Source organism: Microcaecilia unicolor, chromosome 1 (genome assembly GCF_901765095.1).
Source record: "Microcaecilia unicolor chromosome 1, aMicUni1.1, whole genome shotgun sequence".
NCBI lineage: Eukaryota > Metazoa > Chordata > Amphibia > Gymnophiona > Siphonopidae > Microcaecilia > Microcaecilia unicolor.
Genome location: NC_044031.1, coordinates 758,179,129 through 758,197,721, shown reverse-complemented (window position 1 = coordinate 758,197,721; position 18,593 = coordinate 758,179,129). Strand labels below are relative to the sequence as shown.

The 18,593-nt window shown below is 51.7% G+C and overlaps 1 protein-coding gene across 1 annotated transcript in view; it reads left to right on the top strand.

The window, feature by feature from the left end:
- The window catches only part of LOC115459907 (A disintegrin and metalloproteinase with thrombospondin motifs 17-like), a 393,810-nt gene that overhangs the window by 20,707 nt on the left and 354,510 nt on the right, over nt 1–18,593 (top strand). The window contains exon 4 of the mRNA XM_030189734.1: nt 16,226–16,232. Coding sequence (XP_030045594.1) covers nt 16,226–16,232 — 7 coding nt within the window. The remainder of the gene's footprint in view (nt 1–16,225; nt 16,233–18,593) is intronic.

Genomic DNA, 18,593 nt, shown 5'->3' with positions numbered 1-18,593 from the left:
GTTCTACATGGAATGTTGCTACCAACTGGGATTCTGGAATCTTGTAACTCTTTAGGATTCCAGAATCTTCAGAACTTAGTGCAAGAACAGTACTGGGCAGACTTCTACGGTCTGTGCCCTGAGAAAGGCAAGGACAAATCAAACTTAGGTATAAAGTATCACATACCATGTAAAATGAGTTTATCTTGTTGGGCAGACTGGATGGACTGTACAGATCTTTATCTGCCGTCATTTACTATGTTACTATGATTTTAATGGCCAGTAGAGGCTTCTGGCCATTTCAATCGTTTGTCCAGAGCTAACCAGGCATATTAATGGCGCTTAATCAGATAGTGCCACTGAATATGCCCGGTTAGCACCTAAGCTGAAACCGGCTATATTTTGGGCGGTCCGGGGGCGGAGTTGGCACTTATGCGGTGAAGTGTGCCTATATGCAGAGCTTCACTGCATTAATAGGACCATATAACACACAGTCCTAACTTTATGCAGTTCACCTTACGCCATTAAGCGCTGAAAATTGCACTTAACCTCATATGTGTTAGCCAGCCACACATGATTGGATATTCAGTGTTTGTGCCCGGACATGTCCCGGCATTGAATATCTGGCCTATAAAGCCAGCAGCGGCCAGAAAACGCTGACCGGTGCTGGCTGGATATCTGCCCCATAGAGTGCCCACGCATCTGATGGCAGCCCCAGTGAACCTCTGATTGCACATTCTGGCTCGTCGGGCACAGAGACCTGTGCCGCTGCTCTTGACACTCTGTGTGTATGAAGGGAATGGCTTGTGAGCCCTGATTCCCAGCCCCTCTGCTCCGACACTGGATCCTGTAGGCTGCTGAGAATCTGCTGAATTAGCTAGAACAGCGCAGGGCGTGCTGGGAGGCATGGAAGAAGCGTACTCTGGCTTTCTGACATTGGAGGAATCTCTGAAGGGGTTAAAATGTCGCTGCTGCTCAGGTTTGGGGAAATGCAGGCACATATTTGGACAGCCACCTGTTAGTAACCTCACTGTAGTGTCAGCGCTGCTGGGCTGAAGCACTGAATGTTGTCTTAGTAGCTGGAGGCGTTGAGTGAACTCAGGAGCACCGAGGACCTAAATAACCCCTGTCTGACTTAGATTGATTTTTAGGCCAAGGACTTGAAGAAGAGTGAAAAAGAGAAATGGGTGCACGGTGGAAGCAAAGATAGACTCTGGCTGGAATAGTGCTGGGTCTCCTCCTGAAAATCTGAAATTAAAATGAGATTAAAGCCCTGATCGGGTTATACTTTTATGTGCTGTTAAATCACATGGGCTGTAGCGTCCTGATTCCCTCCAGATACGCAGCTTTTCTTTGTTGAATTTTAATCACCTGTGTTCTGGAATTTTCTGGCCTTTTCTTTTGAGTCTGCTTATTTCTGTGTGTTTCTGGCTGACCACAAACTGGCAAAGACCATTGCCATGACATCCCAACCAACTGTCTTGTTACAAACAAACTGACCAGACGAGACCCCCCTGTTGTCATGACATCCCAACTGTTTGTTACTAAGCAGAGGTGTGGCAAGGACACTAAGGCCCTATCACAGGTCTCCTATGTACTTGCAGGATTGCTGATTGGGTGATATATGAGGTGGTCCTTTGTGATGGGAAGGGTATATAAGTAACTGCTCATCTAAAGAGAGCAGTGTTGCCAGGTGGGCGGTTTTACTGCCCAATTGGGCGGTTTTCCGCGACCCGCCGCGGGAAATTTTTGCCCGCGGCGGGTCGCGGTTTTTTGGGCTTCTTTTTTTCTTTTCCGCGGTTTTCAGGCAGTTTTTTCGGCCGCGGGGGCGGGGTTAGTGACGTTTTGGGCGGGGTTAGTGACGTTCTGGGCGGGGCCGATGACGGGGAGGCGGGGCCGATGACGGCGGGGGCGGGGTTGATGATGGCGGGGGTGATGACGCGGGGGTGGGGGTGTCAGGGGCGGGGTTTGAGTTTGGGCAGGTTTTGGGCTGTTTTTAGGCTGGATTGGGTGGGAAAAAATTTTTCCACCTGGCAACCCTGAAAGAGAGTGAGACTCTAAATAGTCCGGATGGCAGGAGAGTTTCCTATCCTTACCTCAGCCTATTTGCTGGGGGGTTCTCTCCTCCCCCCTCATATAAACTAATTCTCTATAGCTAAGATTCTTTCTTCCTTCCTTTCTTTCTCTCTCTCTTTTCTATGACCTTTGTAAGTTTGTATGACAGTGAGGAATAAAACTTTCCTTCCTATTGTTAGACTCTGTACTGTAAAACTACTAATGCCAAGAGCCAATAATATTTCTTGTAATTGCTAGTGAGAAATAGATTCCTTTTCTTCTTCTTAGCCTGAGTTTTTTTTTAATATAAGAATAGCATGACCAAATGCGCAGCCTAGTACACCTGGTGAATGGGCAGCATGGGGTATGGGTCTGCCTGTGAATGCTGACACTTCCAGCATACAAATCTCCTCACTGAGGTGATTACTGACATGTTCTTGACAGGAGGAGAGGAAGGCTCATTTTGCTTTAAATTGTGGAATCAAGCAGTAGCAGTGAAAAGAACTGAAATGCATGTATTACATTTAATCCACTCCACAGTTCTGCTGTGGGACAGCGCTGGTGCTCTGGGAAGTGTATGTGCAGCCACCTCTGGGTAGGATGGGGGTAGCTATAGAAATGATAAATAGTAGTACATAAGTAATGCCACACTGGGAAAAGACCAAGGGTCCATCGAGCCCAGCACCCTGTCCACAACAGCGGCCAATCCAGGCCAAGGGCACCTGGCAAGCTTCCCAAATGTACAAACAATTCTATACGTTAGTAGTAGTAGTAGTTGTGAGCTGTGGAATATATGAAAGCTTCCTGGGAAGAATGGAGAGAAAGGGCCACTGGCTGAACTGAGTCATATAAAAATGAAGTGACAGAGTTGGGAATAGAACTGAGGGACTGGGAGATGAAGAGGGCAGTTTTAAATATAACATTTTGGAATTACATGTGAGGTTTCACAGCTGGCCTGTGGGTGTCTCAAGTTCTCAAAGAGCCTTGTCTGGATGGACCTCTGACCTCCAGCCAGCAGGTGTCAGTATGCTCCATTCAGCTGACTGGCTCCATTAGTCTGCTCCGCGCCTGCCAGTGTTGCCAGGTGGGCGGTTTTACCGCCCAATTGGGCGGTTTTCCACGACCCGCCGCGGGAAATTTTTGCCCGCGGCGGGTTGCGGTTTTTTGGGCGTTTTTTTGGGCTTCAGGGCGGTTTTTTGTGCGGCTTTTTCGGCCGCGGGGGCGGGGTTAGTGACGTTTTTGGGCGGGGTTAGTGACGTAGGAGGCGGGGCCGATGACGTAGGAGGCGGGGCCGGTGACGGGGGAGGCGGGGCCGGTGACGGCGGGGGCAGGGGTGATGACGCGGAGGTGGGGGTGTCAGGGGCGGGGTTTGAGTTTGGGCGGGTTTTGGGCGGTTTTTGTGCTGGATTGGGTGGGAAAAAAATTTTCCACCTGGCAACACTGGCGCCTGCCACTTGCTCTCAGAGGCCATCTTCTTCCTACTTGGATCCATTTATAAACTCGGGCCTGGCTAGGCTTCTTTGCCAGAGCTTGGTCAGCACTTCTTGACATTGCCTTGTGCTTTTGTAGTTTGCTGTGCTCTGGATCCTAATTCTTCTTGCTGGAAAGCTCTTTAATCATGTACCAGTTCTTGCTGGGTCTCAGTCTTGCTTCTACCTTGTACCTTTCTGGTGAATTCCCTGTGCTTGTGTTTCCAGTTGCCTTTGTAGGTTTTCCCTGGATCCTACTACTCACTTTGTGTTCTGGGTTCAGGCACCAAATATTTGGTTGCCTTTACCCCTGCCGGGACCCATGTGGAGAGGGGGGGGGGGTCTAGATGGGATCAATAAACTAAGGCTGAACTAAGTGGAGGTTTCTGCCAATAACAGCCTTAATCGTGAGGTGGAGGAGTGCTCCAAGAGGGAAACAGGGGAGCCCAGCCTGGGAGCAGGATCAGGGATGGAGCCTGTTTGGAGCCCAAGATAGTAGCCCTGAAAAGCGCACCTTTGGGAGAGTGTGGACAGACAGGGAGGTCTGATCCATAGTGGAGATCACTTGCACTAGTGCTGCAGGCACAGCCTTAGATTGTTCACCCAGAAATGGACCGGAAGAGGTGTAAATATGTATATACCTATTATCTGGAGTGGAGGAGTGGCCTAGTGGTTAGGGTGGTGGACTTTGGTCCTGGGGAACTGAGTTCGATTCCCGGCACAGGCAGCTCCTTGTGACTTTGGGCAAGTCACTTAACCCTCCATTGCCCCATGTAAGCTGCATTGAGCCTACCATGAGTGGGAAAGCGCGGGGTACAAATGTAACAAAAATAAAATAGATACTATTGGAGATTCTACATGGAATGTTGCTACTATTGGAGATTCTACATGGAGTGTTGCTATTCCACTAGCAACATTCCATGTAGAAGGCTGCGCAAGCTTCTGTTTCTGTGAGTCTGACGTCCTGCACGTACGTGCAGGACGTCAGACTCACAGAAGCAGAAGCCTGCGCGGCCACATTGGTGATCTGCAAGGGCCGACTTCGACTTCTATATGGAATGTTGCTAGTGGAATAGCAACATTCCATGTAGAATCTCAAATAGTAGCAACAGTGGAGGAGTGGCCTAGTGGTTAGGGTGGTGGACTGTGGTCCTGAGGAACTGAGTTCAATTCCCACTTCAGGCACAGGCAGCTCCTTGTGACTCTGGGCAAGTCACTTAACCCTCCATTGCCCCATGTAAGCCGAATTGAGCCTGCCATGAGTGGGAAAGCGCGGGGTACAAATGTAACAAAAATAAAAATAAAACCCTCCATTGCCCCATGTAAGCCGCATTGAGCCTGCCATGAGTGGGAAAGCGCGGGGTACAAATGTAACAAAAAAAACAAAAATCTACAAATAGACTGCTACATTGCACCAAAAGTCTTGACCTAGCATTCAGTGGCAGCCCTACCATTAGGCCCCCTGAGGTGGGGGCCTCAAGCGGCACTCTTGTGAGGTGGCATCCGCCCAGCCCTTCCCCAAAATTACCTTTTTCTCTTCTTTTCTTTTTTTTTTTAAAAAGAAGGCCTCAGAGGAAGCAGGAAATTACATCAGAGAGGCGGGCCACCTGCAGTAGAGAGGAGGAGCTGGACCAGTAGCAGGGCAGCCTATTGGAGTTGCTGCCGCCACCTTCTTTAAAAAAAAAAAAAAAAAAGAATAGAAAGTGTAATTTCATGGAAGGGGGTTGGGGAAGGAAGGGCGGGGGGGGGGGGGGGGGTGGACAGTGGCAAGCTCATTTTCTGCCTCAGGCGGAAGATTGTCTTGGGCCGCTCCTGCTACCACTTAACTTCTATTTGGGTGAATTACCTGTTTGGAATACACATTTCCATATCATCAAGCTGATCAATCCATAGACTGGTGGGTTGTGTCCATCTACCAGCAGGTGGAGATAGAGAGCAAACTTTTGCCTCCCTATATGTGGTCATGTGCTGCTGGAAACTCCTCAGTATGTTCTCTATCTCAGCAGGTGGTGGTCACACACAGCAGCAGCTCTGGCTAGGCCTCCAAGCCTAATTTTTAGGTTTTGTTGAGTGCCTGGGGTTGAGGGCTCTTTTGAGCAAGTGCAAACCTGGTGGTGCCAGGTCCCTCCTTTTCTCCCCCCTCCCGCTGGCTCCGTTAAAAAAAAAAAAAAAAAAAAAAAAATTTTGAACGTTCTTAAAGGCGTTTATTTCGACGTTTGTTTAAGCGTCTATTGCAGCTACTCACTGGGACACCAGGTCGTTACAACTCGGAGCGGACAGCAGGTAATTTTTACCTTTTTATAGCGGGCAGGGGGTTCCCCGATTCTTCTCCTCGTAGCATATGGCGTCGGAGGGCGAGGGCGCAAAGGGTCGCTCCCCGGGTCGCTTGAGCGCTTCTAGAGGGGATGCGGGGGTCTTAAAGCCTGATTCGCCCTTGTTGGGTGACAGTTTCGTGACCGATGAATGTCCCGGTCCTTCCTCCGGCGTGGCGGTTTTTCCCGCCATAAACGCCCATCCCCCGCTCCTCGCCTCCGCCATCTTGGCCGGCCACGCGGCTCGGACGGCTTCTTCTTGGGCCGCCCTTGAGGTTGGAGACATTAATGCCATGAACGCCCTTAATTTGGGCGACGGCACAGAAGCGGCTAAAGTTAAGAGCCGTTCTTCCCGCGTGGCTCCTTCGCGGAGTTTCGCGCCGGACGCCATTTTGGATGCGCAGCATGTCTCTCCCCCGCTATTGCGAGCGCCGGTTGAGGGTGCGTCTAGGGCTGTTGCCCAGGCTGCGGAAGTGCACAGTTTGGGGGGTTTCTCCCCCGAGTTTGTTTTGCTGCTGCATCAGGCCTTCCTCATGCGCAACGCTGCCCCTGCTCCCTCGTCTGGTAAAGAGGTTGAGGTTCCCAGAGGTAAACGTCCTCGGGTTGATTCCCAGGCCTTGGAGGAATTTGTCTCCTCCGATGTAGATGAGGGCAGCGTGTCTGAGGTCTCCCAACGGTCCTTTGCGGATTCCTTGGAGGAGACGGATCCCCGCTCGGATGGAGCGGATGACCCCTCTGCAGCACGGCTTTTTAGCCCAGAGGATTTGCCCAACCTGTTGTTACAGGCCATGGACACTTTGAAGATTTCCTCTCCGGAGGACGTCTCTCCCTCAGCCCCTGTTGGCTCTGCCATTATGCTGGGGACGAAGCGCCCGCCTAGAACCTTCCACGTGCATGATGCCATGCACACCTTAATTTCGGCTCAATGGGATGTCCCAGAAGCGAGCCTTAAAGTGGCTAGGGCTATGTCCCGCCTCTATCCTTTGGCTGTGAGTGAACGTGAGGCCTATCTGTGGCCTACCATGGATTCTTTAATCACTGCGGTGACTAAGAAAACGGCGTTGCCGGTGGAAGGTGGCACGGCCCTAAAGGACGCCCAAGACAGAAGATTGGAGGCGGCCTTAAGGTCGTCCTTTGAGGCGGCTGCTTTAAGTTTGCAGGCCTCAGTTTGCGGCTCCTATGTGGCCAGGGCGTGCCTGACTATGGTGCAGCGGGCTTCCCCCTCGGATCATTCCTTGAGGGCTGATTGGCCGGCCCTGGAATCGGGCTTAGCCTATTTGGCAGACTTGCTGTATGATGTCTTGAGGGCCTCAGCGAAAGGCATGGCTCAGACAATCTCTGCGCGGCGGTGGCTTTGGCTGAAACATTGGTCTGCTGACCACGCCTCTAAATCCCGCCTGGCTAGGTTGCCTTTTAAAGGCAAGCTGCTCTTTGGGGTCGAGCTGGACAAAATCGTGACCGATCTCGGCACGTCTAAGGGCAAGAAATTACCAGAGGTCAGGGCTCGGGCTAGTACTCGTCCCGGTACCTCCAGAGGACGGTTGCAGGAAGCCCGTCGGTACCGCCCGGGCAAGTCGGGTTCCTCTGCCCCCTCTTCCTTCAAGAGGAATTTCTCCCCCAAGCAGCATTCCTTTCGCAGAGACCACCGTCCCGGAGGTGCTCCCTCCGGTCCTCCCCCAGGGTCTCGTACCCAATGACGGGGTCTTGGTCCACGCCCCAGTGCAGATTGGAGGACGGCTGTCCTCGTTTCTGGGCGAGTGGACCACAATAACTTCAGACGCGTGGGTGCTGGAAGTCATCAGAGACGGCTACAAACTAGAGTTCTGCCGACCCTTAAAAGACGGGTTTGTACTCTCTCCCTGCAAGTCTCCGGTCAAAGCTGTGGCAGTGCAGCAGACCTTGGACAATCTGATCCGCCTGGGCGCGGTCGTTCCGGTGCCAGAAAGTCAGCTTGGCAAGGGACGTTACTCCATTTACTTTGTGGTACCAAAGAAAGGAGGTTCTGTCCGGCCTATCCTCGACCTCAAAGGGGTCAATCGGGCCTTGAAAGTGCGGCACTTTCGCATGGAGACTCTCCGCTCTGTTATAGCGGCAGTGAAGGCAGGAGAGTTCCTGGCATCCTTGGACATCAAGGAAGCGTACCTGCATATTCCCATCTGGCCTCCTCATCAACGCTTTCTGCGTTTTGCAGTCCTGGGACGATACTTCCAGTTCAGAGCCCTCCCTTTCGGGTTGGCTACTGCTCCGCGGACCTTTTCCAAAGTAATGGTGGTCATCGCGGCCTTCCTACGAAAGGAAGGGTACAAGTCCATCCTTATCTGGACGACTGGTTGATCTGAGCCCCCTCTTATGCAGAGTGCGGCAAAGCTGTGGACCGGGTAGTTGCTCTTTTGAGCTCCCTGGGATGGATCATCAACTGGGAGAAAAGCCAGCTGCGCCCGACTCAGTCCCTGGAGTACCTGGGAGTTCGATTCGACACCCAAGTGGGCAGAGTGTTCCTGCCAGACAATCGGTTTGTCAAACTTCAGGCTCAGGTGGACCAGTTCCTAGTAGCCTCTCCCCTTCGGGCTTGGGACTATGTACAGCTGTTGGGCTCTATGACGGCCACGATGGAAGTTGTGCCCTGGGCCAGGGCTCATATGAGACCACTTCAACACTCTTTGCTGCAGCGCTGGACTCTGATGTCGGAGGATTATGCTGTGCGCCTTCCCTTGGACCCAGCAGTGCGCAAGGCGCTGAGCTGGTGGATGCAGACAGACAAGTTGTCTGCGGGAATGCCTCTGGTGACCCCAGAGTGGATTGTCGTCACGATGGACGCCTCGTTGTCGGGCTGGGGAGCCCACTGCTTGGGAAGGACAGCGCAGGGGCTCTGGTCTCCTGCAGAGGCAAAGTGGTCTATCAACCTCCTGGAACTCAGAGCCATTCGGTTGGCGCTTTTGGAGTTCATCCCGGTACTGGTGTTGAAGCCTGTACGGGTCCTGTCGGACAATGCCACGGCTGTGGCCTATGTCAACCGCCAGGGAGGTACCAAGAGCGCCCCTCTAGCCAAGGAGGCTATGAATCTTTGCCAGTGGGCGGAAGCGAACCTGGAGCAGCTTTCAGCAGCCCACATTACCGGAGTCATGAATGTCAAGGCGGACTTTCTCAGTCGCCATACCTTGGAGCCCGGAGAGTGGCAGCTATCTGCTCAGGCGTTCTTGGACATCACGAAGCGCTGGGGCCAGCCGAGCCTAGATCTGATGGCGTCATCGGCCAATTGCCAAGTGCCGCGCTTTTTCAGCAGAGGACGGGACCCTCGATCCCTGGGAGTAGATGCTCTTCTCCAACAGTGGCCGACACAAGAGCTTCTCTATGTGTTCCCGCCCTGGCCCATGTTGGGCAGGGTGCTAGACCGGGTGGCAAAGCATCCCGGCAGGGTAATCCTGGTGGGTCCGGATTGGCCCAGGCGTCCCTGGTATGCGGACTTGATCAGGCTCTCAGTCGACGATCCTCTGCGGCTGCCAGTGGAGCAGGGCCTGTTACATCAGGGTCCCGTGGTGATGGAGGATCCCTCCCCCTTTGGTCTTACGGCCTGGCTATTGAGCGGCAGCGTCTGAGGAACAAGGGCTTCTCAGACAAGGTCATCGCCACTATGCTGAGAGCGAGGAAGCGCTCTACTTTTTCTGCTTACGCCAGGGTTTGGCGTATCTTTGCAGTGTGGTGTGAAGCAGGCTCACTTTCTCCCTTCACTGCTCCAATTTCTTCAGTGTTGGCGTTCCTGCAAGAAGGTCTGGAGAAAGGCCTGTCGCTCAGTTCCCTTAAAGTCCAGGTAGCGGCTCTGGCTTGCTTCAGGGGCCGCCTGAAGGGTGCTTCCCTGGCTTCGCAGCCAGATGTGGTGCGCTTTCTCAAGGGAGTTAATCACCTGCGCCCTCCTCTGCACTCAGTGGTGCCTGCGTGGAATCTCAACCTGGTACTAAGAGCATTGCAGAAGCCGCCTTTTGAACCCTTGTCGAGGACATCTCTGAAAGACCTGACGTTGAAAGCAGTCTTTTTGGTGGCTATCACTTCAGCCAGAAGAGTTTCCGAGCTCCAAGCGCTCTCATGTCGAGAGCCTTTTCTGCAGTTCACTGAGGCAGGAGTGACTATTCGCACAGTGCCTTCCTTCCTGCCCAAGATTGTTTCTCGCTTCCATGTGAATCAGCAGCTCTGTCTCCCTTCCTTTCGTAGGGAGGACTACCCAGAGGAGTACTCTGCTCTTAAATATCTGGATGTGAGACGAGGCATCATCAGATACTTGGAAGTGACCAATGATTTCCGGAAATTGGATCATCTGTTTGTCCTGTTTGCAGGTCCTCGTAAGGGTCTGCAGGCTGCTAAGCCTACAGTGGCAAGATGGGTCAAGGAAGCCATTGCAGCGGCTTATGTGGCCGCGGGGAAGGTGCCGCCTATCCAGCTGAAGGCTCACTCCACGAGAGCTCAGGCGGCCTCGATGGCAGAGGCCGGATCCGTCTCCTTGGAAGAGATATGCAAGGCGGCAACTTGGGCTTCGGCTCATACATTCTCCAAGCATTACCATTTGACTGTGGCTGCACGGGCGGAGGCCCGGTTTGGAGCTTCAGTGTTGAGGTCAGGGATTTCAATGTCCCGCCCTGGGTGAGTACTGCTTCGGTACATCCCACCAGTCTATGGATTGATCAGCTTGATGATATGGAAGGTAAAATTATGTATAATCATACCTGATAATTTTCTTTCCATTAATCATAGCTGATCAATCCATAGCCCTTCCCAGATATCTGTACTGTTTTTATTCTGGTTGCATTTCAGGTTCAAGTTTAGTCTTCAGTTACTTCAGAAAGACTTCGTGTTCAAGTTTTTTCACTTGGATTCTTCAAGAGTTAAGACGAGTTTGTGTTACAGTGAGCTGCTGCATTCCTCTCCCCTCCGTTTTACGGGGCTGGATTGAGACTTAAAATTCTGCCGGCACTCCCTCCCGCTTCGTGCGGCTGTAGGGCAGCTTTGTACCCCTCCCGCTTCGGCGGTGTTAGGGTCAGTCAGCTCCTCCCGCGGTTGCGGTTGCAGGATAAGCCAGATCCCCCCGCATCGGCGGGTGTGGTGTCCCTCCCCCGCTCCGCGGGGATGAGCTGGACGGATTCCCCTCCCCCACTTGTGTGGGGATGAGCTGGGTTAATTCCCCTCCCCCGTTTCGGCGGTGGTGAGCTGGGCAGAGTGTCCCTTCGTGGGTGTAATTCTCTAAGTGCTGAGTCCTGCGGATGGAGCTTTGATATCGACATACTGAGGAGTTTCCGGCAGCACATGACCACATATAGGGAGGCAAAAGTTTGCTCTCTATCTCCACCTGCTGGTAGATGGACACAACCCACCAGTCTATGGATTGATCAGCTATGATTAATGGAAAGAAAATTATCAGGTATGATTATACATAATTTTACCTTATTGGTTAACCCTAAAAAGGATTTTTTGACTCCAGGATACCTGAATGCTGGATGAACTGCTTGTTGCAGAGTTTAAGTAAAGTTTGTGTTTGGTTCACAAAACCTGGACTGGAGTGGTTTCTTTGCACAAGAGTGAAATTTATTTACTGTAGGACTAAGAAAGAAACAGTCAAGAGAAAACGTCTGCTTAATTTTATCTGGCCCTGGCCTGTGCCCAGCCTGAGAAAAAATAATAATAAAACTGCTTAATTGTGGCCCAGGTCAATGGTGCCCGACCCTGAAAGCTAGTCGGTGGCCGAGGACGCTGGTGTGAGAGTGAGACCTGGGTTGCATTAGGTGGCACCATCATTTTGACTACTTGAACCCTCCCCAGCCAAGACACGTTCAGACCTTACTACTACTACTACTTAACATTTCTAGAGCGCTACTAGGGTTACGCAGCGCTGTACAGTTTAACAAAGAAGGACAGTCCCTGCTCGAAGGAGCTTACAATCTAAAGGACGAAATGTCAAGTTGGGGCAGTCAAGATTTGCTGAATAGAGGTGTAGTGGTTAGGTGCCGAAGGCGACATTGAAGAGGTGGGCTTTGAGCAAGGATTTGAAGATGGGCAGGGAGGGGGCCTGGTGTATGGGCTCAGGGTGTTTATTCCAAGCATAGGGTGAGACGAGGCAGAAAGGGCGGAGCCTGGAGTTGGCGGTGGTGGAGAAGGGTACTGAGAGGAGGGGTTTGTCTTGAGAGCGGAGGTTACGGGTAGGAACGTAAGGGGAGATGAGGGTAGAGAGGTAAGGAAGGGCTGCAGATCGAGTGCATTTGTAGGTTAGTAGGAGAAGCTTGAACTGTATGCGGTACCTAATGGGAAGCCAGTGAAGTGACTTGAGGAGAGGGGTGATGTGAGTATATCGGTCCAGGCGGAAGATAAGACGTGCAGCCGAGTTCTGAACGGACTGAAGGGGGATAGATGGCTAAGTGGGAGGCCAGTGAGGAGTAGGTTGCAGTAGTCAAGGCGAGAGGTAATGAGAGAGTGGACGAGAGTTCGGGTGGTGTGCTCAGAGACAAAGGGCGAAATTTGCTAATGTTATAGAGGAAGAAGCGACAGGTCTTGGCTATCTGCTGGATATGCGCAGAGAAGGAGAGGGAGGAGTCCTTCCCAACGATAATTCTTTCACTACTTCCCTAAAGGGAGGGTGGAAAATTGATCCCATAGAACAGGTCTAGGGAAATACTGATGTTAATTCCCAAATGCCTAATATATTTGTAGGTCCATCAGAAGGGATAAAGGCTCTTTACCCCCTCCACCAGCTCATCATTTAAGTGTATGTTTAAAATTTCTGATTTTGTCATGTTGAAGCCCGATTCCTGCCCATATTGTTGTAAAGAGTCTATCACATGGAACGGAAACTGGAAAGGAGATGGCGTAAATGTCGCCTGGATGAAGACAGGCGAAACTGTAGGAAGTACGCGACAAAGTACCACCAAGCCTTAACAGCAACCAAAAAACAATATTTCTCTCAATGCATTGCACAGGCTGCCAGTTGTTCAGTATAGTAAACAGCCTACTACTGCAACCCCCACAATAGAACCAGCCTGTCCAGTCTAAACTGAACGGCAGTGATTTTGCTTCATACTCTGTCAACAAAATTAAAAGTCTCCACTGGGATTTACAGGCAATCCCACCCAGTCCCCAACCAGTCAACCAGGGGTGCACAAACTCGCCCCCTCCTGACAGAGGCAGATGGGACACTTTTAACCCAATGACAGAGGAGAGCCTTGACAAAATCCTAAAAGACCTTAGACCAACTACGTGCTCCCTCAACCCTTGCCCATCAAAGGTACTTCAGCAGGCAAGTATGGCCCTCATAGGAGGCACCACAAAAATTGTGAACACCTCTCTTTTTAATGGGCAGTTACCAACAGCATTAAAAAGGGCAGTGGTCCGCCCTCTGCTGAAGAAAACCAGCCTTGACCAGGACAAACTTGAAAGTTACAGGCCAGTATCCAACATCCCGTTTCTAGGGAAACTCATAGAACAAAACAGTCTGTGTTCAAGACAGTGATTGGCTAGCAGAGAGTAACTGGCTAGATCCGTGTCAATCTGGATTCAGACCCGGTTATGGAACAGAAACGGTCCTCGTATCCCTGCTAGACGATCTTCACAGAAACCGAGACAAGGGATTTGCCTCGATGTTAGTACTGCTTGACATCTCAGTAGCTTTTGCTGCTACTACTACTACTACTTATCATTTCTAAAGCGCTACTAGACGTACGCAGCGCTGTACACTTGAATAGGAAGAGACAGTCCCTGCTCCACAGAGCTTACAATCTAATTAGGACAGACAAACAGGACAAATAAGAGAGAAGGGAATTACTAAGGCGGGGATGATAAAATAAGGTACTGAACAAGTGAATAAGGGTTAGGAGTTAAAAGCAGCATCAAAAAGGTGGGCTTTTGGCTTAGATTTAAAGACGGACAGAGATGGAGCTTGACATGGATCATGATATTGTGCTAGCATGACTTGTCAGAAACAGGTATCAATGGAACAGTACTTGCTTGGTTCAGATCCTATCTATCAGACAGACAACAATCCATAAAGTTTGGCAGCAACTCATCTCTACCATGGGCATTGACCTCTATCGATACTGTCACCTATTCTGTTCAATATCTACCTCAAGCCACTAGCTGAGCTGATTCGGTCAATGGACACTCAGTTCTACATCTATGCGGATGACGTGCAGCTACTCATACCCATTGAACATGATTTACCTACAGCCCTGAATAAACTGATTACCTGTCTAACATCAATCCAAGAATGGGCTAAACACAGCAAACTTTGCCTGAACCCAAGTAAAACTGAGCTTCTCTGGATCCCTAACACAAGTGGCTACATACCTGATATCAAAGTCTCTTTTGGGAAGTACGAACTCCCCCTTAAATCACGTCAGGAATCTTGGAATACAGTTAGATTCAACACTTACTCTGACTCCCCAAATCCAAGCAGCCTTCAAGAGCTGCTTCTACTATTTGCGAGTGCTACGCTGCCTCTCTCCTTACATCAAGAAGGTAAATCTTATCCCAGTTGTGCATGCCATGATAACATCAAGCCTGGACTACTGTAATGCACTCTACAACGCTCTGACTACAAAGGTCCTGCACCAGCTCCTGTTGATTCAGAATGCTGCAGCAAGACTAATAGAAGGTTGCAAGCAACGTGACAACATAACATAACACCATTTTCGCAAAAACTTCACTGGCTACCAGTACAATACAGGGCTAAATTTAAAACTCTGTCTGATCTTCAAGACCCTTAAAGGAAATGGCCCTGAGTATCTGAAGAATAGGATGATCCTGTACACACCTCCAAGGACTCTAAGGTCCTCTCAAGAACTATCGCTAACCACACCCTCTCTAAAAGACATTACACGATGTGATACCTGCAAGTGAGCCTTTTCCAGAGTAGCCCCCACACTCTGGAATTTGCTCCCTGAAAGGGAAAGCTTGGCTCTCCAACCAGTCCTTTAATGGAAGAAGTAACTACTACTACTACTACTTGACATTTCTAAAGCGCTACTAGGGTTACGCAGCGCTGTACAATTTAACATAGAAGGACAGTCCCTGCTCAAAGGAGCTTACAATCTAAAGGACAAATGTACAGTCAGTCAAATAGGGGCAGTCTAGATTTCCTGAAAGGTATAAAGGTTAGGTGCCGAAAGCAACATTGAAGAGATGGGCTTTGAGCAAGGATTTGAAGATGGGTAGGGAGGGGGCTTGGCGTAAGGGCTCAGGAAGTTGATTCCAAGCATAGGGTGAGGCGAGGCAGAATGAGCGGAGCCTGGAGTTGGCGGTGGTGAAGGGTACTGAGAGGAGGGATTTGTCCTGTGAGCGGAGGTTACGGGCGGGAACGTAAGGGGAGATGAGGGTAGAAAGGTAATGAGGAGCTGCAGACTGAGTGCATTTGTAGGTAAGAAGGAGAAGTTTGATCTGTATGCGGTATCTGATTGGAAGCCAGTGAAGTGACCTGAGAAGAGGGGTGATATGAGTATCTAACTTATTAGTCTCACTCACACACACAAGGAGTGACTCGTGCTGCACTTACTGCAGCTGGACATGTTTATCCACTCCTACCCTAGCTGAGATAATAGTTAACCATCTCTTTGACCTCATGTGCAACTTTCTTTAAATCAGTCTCCTTACTTTCTAACTCCTCTTACTCTCTTACCTATCTATATGTTCCATCTTTGCTTATACCCTATGCTATCTATTAAAATGTTCTATTACATATTGTGTTGACATTGTAAGTAGTATACTATGCCATATTTTGTGTTGTTATTTGAATATTTTTTTCTGTAATTGTCTGTTGCTTATCTTTGATTTCTCCGAGGACAAGCAGGCTGCTTGTTCTCACAAATGGGCGACGTCCACGGCAGCCCTTCCGATCGGAGATCTTCCTAGCAACAGAGCTTGCCAGTCCTCGCGCGTACCCATGATGCGCGCATGCGCGGCCGTCTTCCCGCCCGAAATCGCTCGTGTTCGCCAGTCTCCTTTTTTCCGCGGCTCGGGACGGCTGTTTTTTTCTGTTGCTCCGCGCCCCTTGGAGATCCCTCGTGATTTGCGGTCTTTTGCTAACTTTTTTACCTTTATTTCTAGTGTTGGCCCGTAACTTATCTTTCGTGGTCGAGTGCAGCTTTTTTTGCCGCCCGTTCATTTTTTTTTGTGAGCTTTTGGTGCCCCTTTTTTCACCATCGCGGACTTCGATTTTGCCGGCGAGATTTTTCCGCCCATGTCATCGAAGCCTTCCAGCGGCTTCAAACCGTGCACCCAGTGCGGCCGGATAATCTCTCTCACTGATAGGCACGCTTCTTGCCTTCAGTGTCTGGGGGCTGGGCACCGTCCTCAGGCCTGTAATCTCTGTCTTCTTTTGAAGAGGAAAACTCAGGCGGACTTCGATTTTGCCGGCGAGATTTTTCCGCCCATGTCATCGAGGCCTTCGGTATCGAGGTCATCGTCGGGTGCAGCTGCGAGACCGGGATCGTTCCTCCTGAGGATGTCGTCGGAGGGTGCTTCGATGTCTGGAGTGCAGGTGAGGGCTGTCCATTCCCCTGCTGGTGGCGGTGAGCCCATGAGCAGGTCTCCGCCTGTCTCGAGGGCTCCCACAGTACAGCCCCCCCCGGGATCGACCCTCTTCGGACCCGGACCCGAGGAAGCGTTTGGATTCGACGTCTTCCTCTTCAGTACCTATGCCGTGCGTCGTGCGAAGGCAAAGAAGCACCGGCATCGGTCACCCTCCAAGCGTGGTACCGAGAGCTCTGGGTCGCCGGTACCACCGGCACCCAAGTGTCGACATCGGGAGGACCGCTCACCCTCCATTCAGGATGTGTCGATGCGTTCCCCTGTGGACAGCCCGGTACCGCCTCCATCCCCGGAACAGGTTCGCAGTTCGATGCCGGTACCGGCCCCACCGCCTTTCTCCACAGCCTCTCTGAACGAGAGCCTCAGGGCCGTCTTTCCGGGGATCCTGGAGGAGCTGTTTCGCCCTTCTCCAGTACCGGGGATGCTTGCGCCGCCGGTGCCGTCGAGTGAGGTGACGGCTGGGCTCTCGTCTGCGGTGAGGGCGCCCGCCCCGGTACCGCTTGCAGTGCCGGCTGCCTCGCAGGAGGGCTCCCCGGTGACGTCGATGGAGGGAGCTCTGTCGCCCCCGCCACGGGAGTCCTCTTCTTGACGCTCCCACCGTGGCCGTGTTTCCACGGAGTCGAGGCGGGCACAGCTTCGGACCGAAGTCCACCAGCTGGTGTCCGACACTGATGAGGAGGCCTCGTGGGAAGCAGAGGAAAACGTCAGATATTTCTCTGACGAGGAGTCTGACGGTCTTCCTTCTGATCCTACTCCCACGCCTGAAAGACAGCTTTCTCCTCAGGAGAGTCTCTTTTTCGCAGCCTTTGTCCGGGAAATGTCTACGGCAATTCCCTTTCCCGTGGTCACGGAGGATGAGCCAAGAGCTGAGATGCTGGAGCTCTTGGACTATCCTTCGCCACCTAAAGAATCGTCCACAGTACCCATGCATCATGTCTTCAAAAGACGTTGCTGACGAACTGGGCGAAATCTTTAACTACGCCCCACATCCCCAAGAAGATCGAATCTCAATATCGGATCCATGGGGACCCGGAGTTGATGCGGACTCAGTTGCCACACGGCTCTGGTGTGGTGGATCTGGCCCTCAAGAAGGCCAAGAGCTCTAGAGAATATGCTTCAGCGCCCCCGTGCAAAGACTCTAGAACCTTGGACTCTTTTGGGCGGAAGGCCTACCATTCTGCAATGCTCATCGCCAAGATTCAGTCCTACCAGCTCTACACGAGCATACATATGCAGAACAATGTGCGACAGTTGGCGGACTTGGTTGACAAGCTCCCTTCTGAGCAGGCCAAGCCTTTTCAGCAGGTGGTCAGGCAGCTGAAGGCGTGTAGGAAATTCCTGGCCAGGGGGGGTTTTTGATGTTTTTTTTTTTTTTTTGTTACATTTGTACCCCGCGCTTTCCCACTCATGGCAGGCTCAATGCGGCTTACATGGGGCAATGGAGGGTTAAGTGACTTGCCCAGAGTCACAAGGAGCTGCCTGTGCCGGGAATCGAACTCAGTTCCTCAGTTCCCCAGGACCAAAGTCCACCACCCTAACCACTAGGCCACTCCTCCGCTGTGCAGGGTGTGGTGATGCTCAGGCTCTCATGGCTGCGTGCCTCCGACCTGGAAAATCGAATCCAGCAGCGGATTGCGGATGCCCCTTGCCGAGGGGGACAATGTTTTTGGGGACAAGGTCGAACAGGTGGTTGAACAGCTCCACCAGCGGGATACCGCTTTCGACAAGTTCTCCTGCCGGTCGCCTTCAGCCTCTACCTCTTCGGGTAGACGTTTTTATGGGGGAAGGAGGACGGTTCCCTATTCTTCCGGCAAGCGTAGGTACAATCCTCCTTCCCGCCAGCCTGCTGCTCAGGCTAAACCCCAGCGCGCTCGCTCTCGTCAGCAGCACGCGCCTCAGGCCCCTGCGGCTCCCCAGCAAAAGTCAAGGGCGGGCTTTTGACTGGCTCCTGCAGAGCATAGCCGACGTTCCAGTGCCTGTGCCGGACGGCCTATCGGTCGGGGGGAGGTTAACATTTTTTCACCAAAGGTGGCCTCTTGTAACCTCCGATCAGTGGGTTCTCAAAATAGTCCGGCTAGGGTACTCTCTGAATTTGACCTCAGTGCCTCCAAATTGCCCACCGGGAGCTCAATCCTTCAGCTTCCAGCACAGGCAGGTACTTGCAGAGGAACTCTCTGCCCTTCTCAGCGCCAATGCGGTCGAGCCCGTGCCACCGGGGCAA